The following is an 8087-nucleotide window of genomic DNA, read 5'->3' as shown; positions in this document are numbered from 1 at the left end:
AGTCTCTAATGAACAGAAAGCAGGGAGAAAAATGCTTAAGTTGGCAGGATGCCATTGGCCTCCCTTATCTAGGGAGGAGTTTTACAGAGAACAGCGGAGACTTAAAGAGGAGGAAGTATTTGGCTCAATGAAGTTGCCTTGTTTTTCACGTTTGTATTTCAACAGCATATCGGACTGCAGTTACACTAAAGTGCATCTGACATAAGGAAAAATGACAGTGTTTTTTCCAATAGAATTTTTTGTTGCAGATAGTAAGCATGCATAACTAAAACAAGACAAATGGAATTGAAAAATGTTATCAAATTCCTCAATTTGCAGTAGCATTATGTCAGCAGCTGAAAGAAGCTTTGACATAAGCGTATGGAGAGGAGAAAAAACCCAAACCAAATTTGGGAGGAAAAAAATTGGGGAGAATGACTGTTTTGAATTAACTTCATTTCTTTTTCTGTGTGTTGTGGTTTTTTCCAGGTCCAAGTCTCCTTATAGTGCTTCACCTTACTCTACAAGTTCGTCTACCTGCTCCACATCAAGATCAGGTTCTTCCCGCACTCGCTCCTACTCTCGCTCATTTAGTCCTTCCCATTCTCGTTCCTACTCGCGATTGCTGCCGTATCCAAGAAGAGGCAAAGGGAAGAGGCGTAACTATCGTTCTAGGTCAAGGTCACACGGTTATCAGCGTTCAGGGTCAAGGTCACCCCCATACAGAAGATGCCATTCACGGTCAAGGTCTCCAGTATTTAGAGGCCAGTCTCCCACTAAACAGACTATACCTCAAGGGGAAGGAGGAAGGGAGTATTTTAACAGATACAGAGAAGTTCCACCATATGATCTGAAAGCTTACTATGGCAGATCTCTTGACTTTAGAGATCCATTTGAAAAGGCAAGGTACAGGGAATGGGAAAGGAACTACAGAGAATGGCATGGAAAGTTTTACAAGGGCTATGCTGTTGGCGCTCAACCTCACCCTCCAGTAAACAGAGAGAACTTTTCTCCAGGTAGGTTTGGTCCACCTGGGACCAGACAAGAGAATTCACCATATGCTCGGGGACGTAGGGAGGATTATCCTGCTTGGCAGAGCCACCAAAATCACAATATAGCTGGAAATTACCCTGAAAAACCTTCTGAAAGAGAGAGCCATGGCATCAAGGATCCTACCAAATCAAAAGAGAAGGAGGTGAAAAATCCACTAGGAGATGGCCAAGGAAATAAGCATAAAAAGAGAAGAAAAAGGGATGAGGATGAAGGATTTCCCAATACTGAGTTGTTAGCAGGTGCGAGAAAACCAAGAGAGCCAGTTCCAGCAGAAGACGTTAAAATGGACTCCCTGTTCATGGCCCAAGCAGAGATGATGCCACCCCTATGAGAGATGAGCCTATGGAAGCAGATTCTATTGCTTTCAAACCGATGTCTGAAAAGGAGAAAAAAGAGAAGGATAAGCCAAAAGCAAAAATTGACAAGACAAAGCGGAAAGTAGAAGTGGCTGTTCCTCCTAAGACAGACAATATAATAAAACTAGCTAAAGCTTCCTCGAACGGAAATCTCCTCGAACGGAAGAGAGAAAGCAAGAAGAGAGAAGGGAAGAGAGAAAGCAAGGATTTAAAGAACCTGACTTGCTGCCCTGATATTGCTCATTTACATCAGTTATAGTGTTTGTGATTAAGTTTAGGGTTAGGGTTAGGGTTAGGGCTCAGTGTTACGGTGAGGGTTAGGTTTAGGGTTAGGGTTAACATTAGGGTTAGGGCTTATCATTAGGGTTATGGTTAGGGGCAGGGGTTAGGTTTAAGGTTAGGGTTAGGGTTAGGTTTAGGGTTAGGCTTAGGGTTATCGTTAGGGTTAGGGATAGGGTTGGGGTTAGGATTATGGTTTGGGTTTAGGGTTAGGGATCGGGTTAGGGTTTCATTTTAGGGTTAGGTTTAGGGTTAGGGTTAGGGCTTGGGGTTACAGTTAGGGTTAGGGTTAGTTTTAGGGTTAGGGTTAGGGTTTGGGTTAGGGTTTAGGGTTAGGGTTTAGGGTTAGAGTTAGGGCTGGGGTTCGGGCTGGGGTTCAGGGTTAGGGTTAGAGTTCGGGATATGGGTTAGGGTTAGGGTTAGAATTAGGGTTAGGGCTTATCATTAGGGTTATGGTTAGGGGTTGGGGTTAGGTTTAGGGTTACGGTTAGGTTTAGGGTTAGGCTTAGGGTTATCGTTAGGGTTAGGGAGAGGGTTGGGGTTAGGATTATGGTTTGGGTTTAGGGTTAGGGATCAGGTTAGGGATTCATTTTAGGGTTAGGGTTAGGGTTAGGGCTTAGGGTTATGGTTAGGTTTAGGGTTAGGGTTAGCGTTTGGGTTAGGGTTTAGGGTTAGGGTTTAGTTTTAAGGTTAGGGTTAGGGTAAAGGTTAGTGTTAGGTTTAAGGTTAGAGTTAGGGCTGGGGTTCAGGGTTAGGGTTAGAGTTTGGGATACGGGTTAGGGTTTGGCGTTAGGGTTAGCATTAGGGTTAGGGCTTATTATTAGGGTTAGGGTTAGGGTTAAGGTTAGAGTTAGGGCTGGGCTTCAGGGTTAGGGTTAGAGTTTGGGATACGGATTAGGGTTTGGGGTTAGGGTTAGGGTTAGGGATTAGTGTTATGGTTAGGGGTTATGGTTGGGTTTATGCTTATGGGTTAGGATTTCAGTTTGGGTTAGGGTTAGCATTAAGTATTAGGATTAGGTTTAGGGTTAGGGTTGCAGTTTAGTTTTAGGGTTAGGTTTCGCATTAGGGTTAGGGTGAGGTCTCACGGTTATGGTATTAGGTTTGTGATAGCGTTAGGGTTAGGGCTTAGTGTTATGGTTAGGGGTTACATTGGGTTTACGCTTATGGGTTAGGATTTCAGTTTGGGTTAGGGGTAGCATTAATTTTTAGGGTTAGGGTTTAGGTTTAGAGTTGCGGTTTAATTTTAGGATTAGGTTTCGCATTAGGTTTAGGGTGAGGTGTTATGGTTACGGTATTAGGTTTGGGGTAGCATTAGGGTTAGGGTTAGAGTTAGGGTTAGGGTCATTAGGGTTCAGGTTGGAGTTCAGGGTTAGGGTTAGGGTTCGGGATTACGGTTAGGGGTCGGGGTTAGGATTAGCATCGGGGTTAGGATTAGCATCAGGGTTAGGGCTTGAAATTAGGATTAGGGGTTAAGGTTAGGGTTATGGTTGGGGTTAAGGTTAGGGTTATGGTTGGGGTTAGGGTTAGGCCTAGGGTTATCGTTGGGGTTAGGATTATGGTTCAGGTTTAGTGTTAGGGATAGGGTTATGGTTTCGTTTTAGGGTTAGGGTTAGCGTTAGGGTTAGGGCGTAGGGTTACAGTTAGGGATAGGCTTAGCGTTAGGGTTAGGGTTTGGGTTAGGGGATAGGGTTAGGGTTTAGTATAAGGGTTAGGGGTAGGGGTAGGGGTAGGGGTAGGGTTAGGGGTAGGGGTAGGGTTGTGGTGATGTCTTAAGATTACGGTTTGAGGTTGAGTTAGCATTAGGGTTACGGTTAGAATTAGGGGTTCGGTGTTATGTGAGGGTTAGTTTTATGGTTCCGTTTAGGTTTAACGTTAGGGTTATGCCAAAGTGTTAGTGTTACGGTTTGATGTTAGGGTTAGGGTTACGGTTTGGGGTTAGGGTTAGCGTTAGGATTTTGTTTTAGGGTGAGGTTTCGCCTTAGGGTTAGGGTTAGGGCTAGGGTTAGCTTTATGATTCAGGTTAGGCTTAAGGTTAGGTTACGGTTAGGGTTAAGTGTTCGGTTTAGGGTTAAGTGTTAGGCTTAGGGTTAGGTTTAAGTGTTAGGTTTAGGGGTAGGGTTAGGGTTAAGGTTAGAGTTAGGGTTAGGATTAGAGTTAAGGGTTAGAGTTAGGATTCAGTGTTAGGGTTAGGGTGAGGTCTTGATGTTACGCTTAGGGTTTACAGGTAGCGTTAGGGTTAGGTTTAGGGTTAGTGTTAGCGTTAAGGTTAGGGTTAGGGTTTAAGATTGGGTCAGGGTTAGAGATAGGGTTCGGTATTGGGGTTAGCGTTAGTATAAGGGTGAGGTCTTAGTGTTACAGTTAGGGTTTACGGGTAGCATTAGGGTTAGGGTTAGAGTTAGGGTTAGGGTCATTACGTTAAGGTTAGGGTTGGGGTTCAGGGTTAGGGTTAGGGTTTGGGATTAGGGTTAGGGTTCGGGATTAGGGTTAACATTAGGGTTAGAGCTTTATGATTCAGGTTAGGCTTAAGGTTAGGTTAGGGTTAGGGTTAGGGTTAAGTGTTCAATTTAGGGTTAAGTGTTAGGGTTAGGGTTAAGGTTAGAGTTAGGCTTAGGACTGGAGTTAAGGGTTAGGGTTAGTATTAGGGTGAGGTCGTAGTGTTATGCGTAGGGTTTACGGGTAGCATTAGGGTTAGGTTTAGGGGTTAGGGTTAGGTTGGGGTTCAGGGTTAGGGTTAGGGTTCAGGATTAGGGCTAGAGTTCGGGGTTAGGGTTAGCATTAGGGTTAGGGGTTAACGTTAGGGTTAGGCGTTAAGGTTAGGGTTATGGTTAGGGGTTAGGTTTAGGGTTAAGGTTAGGGTTATGTTTAGGGTTAGGGTTAGGCTTAGGGTTAGCATTAGTTTTACGGTTGGGTTTAGGATGGTTCGGGTTTAGGGTTAGGGATAGGGTTAGGGTTAGAGTTAGGGTTAGGTTTACGGTTAGGGTTAGCATTTGGGTTAGGGTTCGGGTTAGGGTTGGGGTTCAGGTTTAGGGTTAGGTTTCGCTGTTAGGCTTAGGGTAAGGGTGAGGTCTTAGTGTTATGCATAGGGTTTATGGGTAGCGTTAGGGGTTCGAGTTAGGGTGAGGGTTTGGTGTTAGTGTTAGGATTGGGGTTCTTATTCTTGATCCTCTCTCCCTCTCTTTCTCTCTCTCGTTTTAATTACAAATTATTATTATTTATTATTAATATTATTATTATTATTATTGGTGTTATTATTGTCATTATTACTATTATTATTATTATTGGTGTTATTATTGTTTTTGTTATTATTATTATTGTTATTGTTATTATTGTTATTATTGGTGTTATTATTGGTAATATTATGGTATTATTGGTGTTACTATTATTACTGTTACTAGTATTACTATTATTGCTATTATTATTTTATTTCAAGTATTAAACTCTTCTTATCTCTACCCGTGAGTTTTCTTGCTTTTGCTCTTCTGATTCTCTCCCCCATCCCGTTGCTGGGGGGAGGGCGAGTGAGCAGCTGTGTGGTGCTTAGTTGCCGACTGGGGTTAAACCATGACAGGGGTCCACCACAAAGATGGTTGCCATTCTGTCACATCCTCTGAGCTAAAACTGGCTCATCCTGGGACATGGTGCCCCCCACGCACGCAACCTGCAGTCCAGAAGTACCCCTGAAAAGACCTCGACGGCCTGCATTAACACACCGGCATGCACTTCAGATGTAAACACTGCCAAGTCATCTCTTATTTGCAACAGATACGGAGGACCAAATTCTGCAAATCTAGCCTTACTTCTACTGAAACTTTCCTTACAGACAGCTCATCTTCTCTTTTTGTAAACTCTAGTGAAGACCTGTTCTAGCGCAAAGGCTTGAACCCCGCCTACGGTGAAGAAGCCCCAGTTTTCTTTCCTCACTGCTGTCTTGCTTCCCAAAAATCAATCAATACCAAAAGCTCTGTGTGAACATTGCATAAAAAAGCCAATTGCAAATGCTTTTACTTGCTACTAGTTTTGTCAGGGAAGGAACTAGCTTCTCCCGCTAGTTTTGCTACAGTTTCGTGACCTTTAAAGACGCCACTTCTTACCTTTGCTACGCCAATACAGCCTCACAGCTCAGCAAAATCATACTGCAGGTAGGAAACCTTCACCATACAAAGACAGGCACGCTACAGGAATACGTCACTCTCAAAGAACAGACTCTTGCAACCACTCCTCCCTTTGCTTAGCAAAGTTTAGGGCGTGTTAGAAAACAACAACAACAACAACAAAGCAGGGTTCTCTCTCACATTTTACGGAGCCCATGATATCAGCTGTTCAACATTAAGTCCAACTCCAGCCTGAACCCCAGAATAAGAAATGCCATCTTAAAATTTCTGGAAAAAGGGAGGGCTTTGAAGCGGCAAGACCAGAGAACGTTCACGAAAGCACCGTCATGGAAGTACACATCCCTTATCACAGACCAACTGCACGGTGACCTAAGTGAGTGACGTTGTCTGCTCATTTGCAGCTCAGGGTCTCTTTTTTCATTAGCGCCGAGCACGTAGGTTGGAGTTGGAGCTGAGAAGAAAACCATATGCAGTCAGTCTGGTCTCGTTCAAGTTCACATTTACTAGGAATCACAGCAGGTCCCATCTGTCTCTCCAGACCCCACCACCACTTCTGTGCAGCGTCCCGAGGAGCAATAAGCGCAGAACAAGAAACCTTCCTTCAAAATAAGGCCCACAGCCTGCTCTTTCAACAGGACGCACAGAGCACCAGCTGAGAACAACCTCTGCTTTAACTATGCCTAGCTCCGCTGCCTACGTAAGGAGACCAGCTCCTAAATGATCCCTAGCCCTAAAACCACAGATCTTCCCTAGGGCAATGCTAAGGAAATACCAGAGCCCAGGGACACCTGGTCACTCAGCTTCAGTTGACGGGGAGAAGGACAGTGGACTAGAAAGAGAAAAATATGATGAGAGAAAAGATAGAGGAGCTGAGAGAGAAAGAAAGGTATGGGGAAAAGGCTAGAGAGCTGGAGAAATCAAGAGAAATAGGGATGAGGAGCCCTGCAGAGAGATGGAGGAAGCAGGGAAGGGATGGGTCAGGGAGCAGCAGAGAGAGACAGAAGAGAGATGAACAGGAAGAAGGACAGGGACAGTGGGATACAGAATGGAAAACCGCAGTGACAGTGAGCAGGGCGGGGGGGGGAGGCAGAGAGAGAAGCAGAAGGAGGGAGAAGGGAAGACAAGGACAGGGAGCGGGACATACAGGCAGAGAGAGACAAATCACGACAGGGAACAGGCCAGAGAGACTGTGAAAAACAGAGCGGGATGCAGACCAGGACAAAGAGACAGAGAAGAAACAACAGCAATGTGCTGCAGGGCAGAGACAGAGGAAGGCAAAAAGAGGGACAGGGAGCAGGAGGGAGGGGCAGCAAGAAAAAGACAGGGGCAGGTAGAGCGACAGGGAAAGAGGGACTTGGAGAAGAGAGGACGGGGAGCAGAACACAGCAACAGAAGAAGAGAGGTATGGGGAAGTGAAAAAAATGACACAGAGGGAAATGGGAGGGGGGGGCTGGGAGGGACTGCGATGCAGAAGAGGGGTGACACGGCCCCGAGGGGCTGGGACTCACCGCAGCTCCCGCTCTCTGCACTGCCAGGCAAATGTTACAGTTCAAGCACTTCTTTCTCTGTCCGTCTGTGCTCTCCTCCCTTCCTCTTCGGTAGCTCCACCTGCGTGCCTGTCCTCACCTCAGCTGGGCCGCAGCAGGAGCAGAGCCCGCACCTCCCAAGACCAACATGGCCGCCCAGCAGCCCTGTGCCCCAGGCCTACAGCTCCCGGCATGCCCCGGGAACCAACATGGCCACGCGGCAGCCCGTGCCCCGGGCCTACAGCTCCCAGCATGCCATGGGGCGCGGCTTCCTGCTGCCTGGCCTGAGAGGCGGCTCAGGGCCACGCCAGGGCTGGGGCGCTGCTTCCTGGATCCCGTGGCAGCGATGGGCACAGGGACAGGCTGCCAGATCCCGGGGCCAGGTACGTGTGCGGGCTGTCAGGGTCACCCCTGCCTGGTTTTTCCCAGCGAAGCCCCAGGAGGTGCCGAGGCTGCAGCCCTGGGGCCGAGGCTCCAGGAGCCGGGCATTTCTGCGGGCGCTGCTCCCTGCCAGGCCCCACCGCCAGCTGCCGGCTGCCTGGGGCTTCTCCCCGTTGTCTCCAGCTCTGCTTTCCGCCAGCGCCGGGGGCTCCGCAGGACATCTTGCCCACTCCCCGCCACCGTGCTGACCCACGTCTGCAGCTCGTCTGTGGTGTCCACGTCAGACAGCTCATTTGGGGGTGGCAGGTCTCTCCTGAAGCACCCTGGGAACGGGGACAGAGCAAACCCCATCCCTCCCTTCCGATCTTTGTCCCCAGGGAGACCCAGTGGAGACGGACCGT

General features: G+C 47.4%; 1 protein-coding gene across 1 annotated transcript; it reads left to right on the top strand.

The window, feature by feature from the left end:
* Positions 1–466: 466 nt before the first annotated feature.
* On the top strand, positions 467–1588 carry LOC142076951 (E3 ubiquitin-protein ligase RBBP6-like; the record flags this gene model as incomplete). Its single annotated transcript, XM_075139173.1, is given in 2 exon segments — positions 467–1331; positions 1334–1588. Coding segments are annotated over 2 exon segments (1120 nt in total), but the record flags the coding sequence as incomplete, so codon positions are not given.
* Between the last annotated feature and the right edge of the window lie 6499 nt (positions 1589–8087).

Source organism: Calonectris borealis, unplaced genomic scaffold (assembly GCF_964195595.1).
Source record: "Calonectris borealis unplaced genomic scaffold, bCalBor7.hap1.2 HAP1_SCAFFOLD_125, whole genome shotgun sequence".
NCBI classification, from domain to species: domain Eukaryota; kingdom Metazoa; phylum Chordata; class Aves; order Procellariiformes; family Procellariidae; genus Calonectris; species Calonectris borealis.
This window is presented reverse-complemented; position numbering and strand designations above follow the sequence as displayed.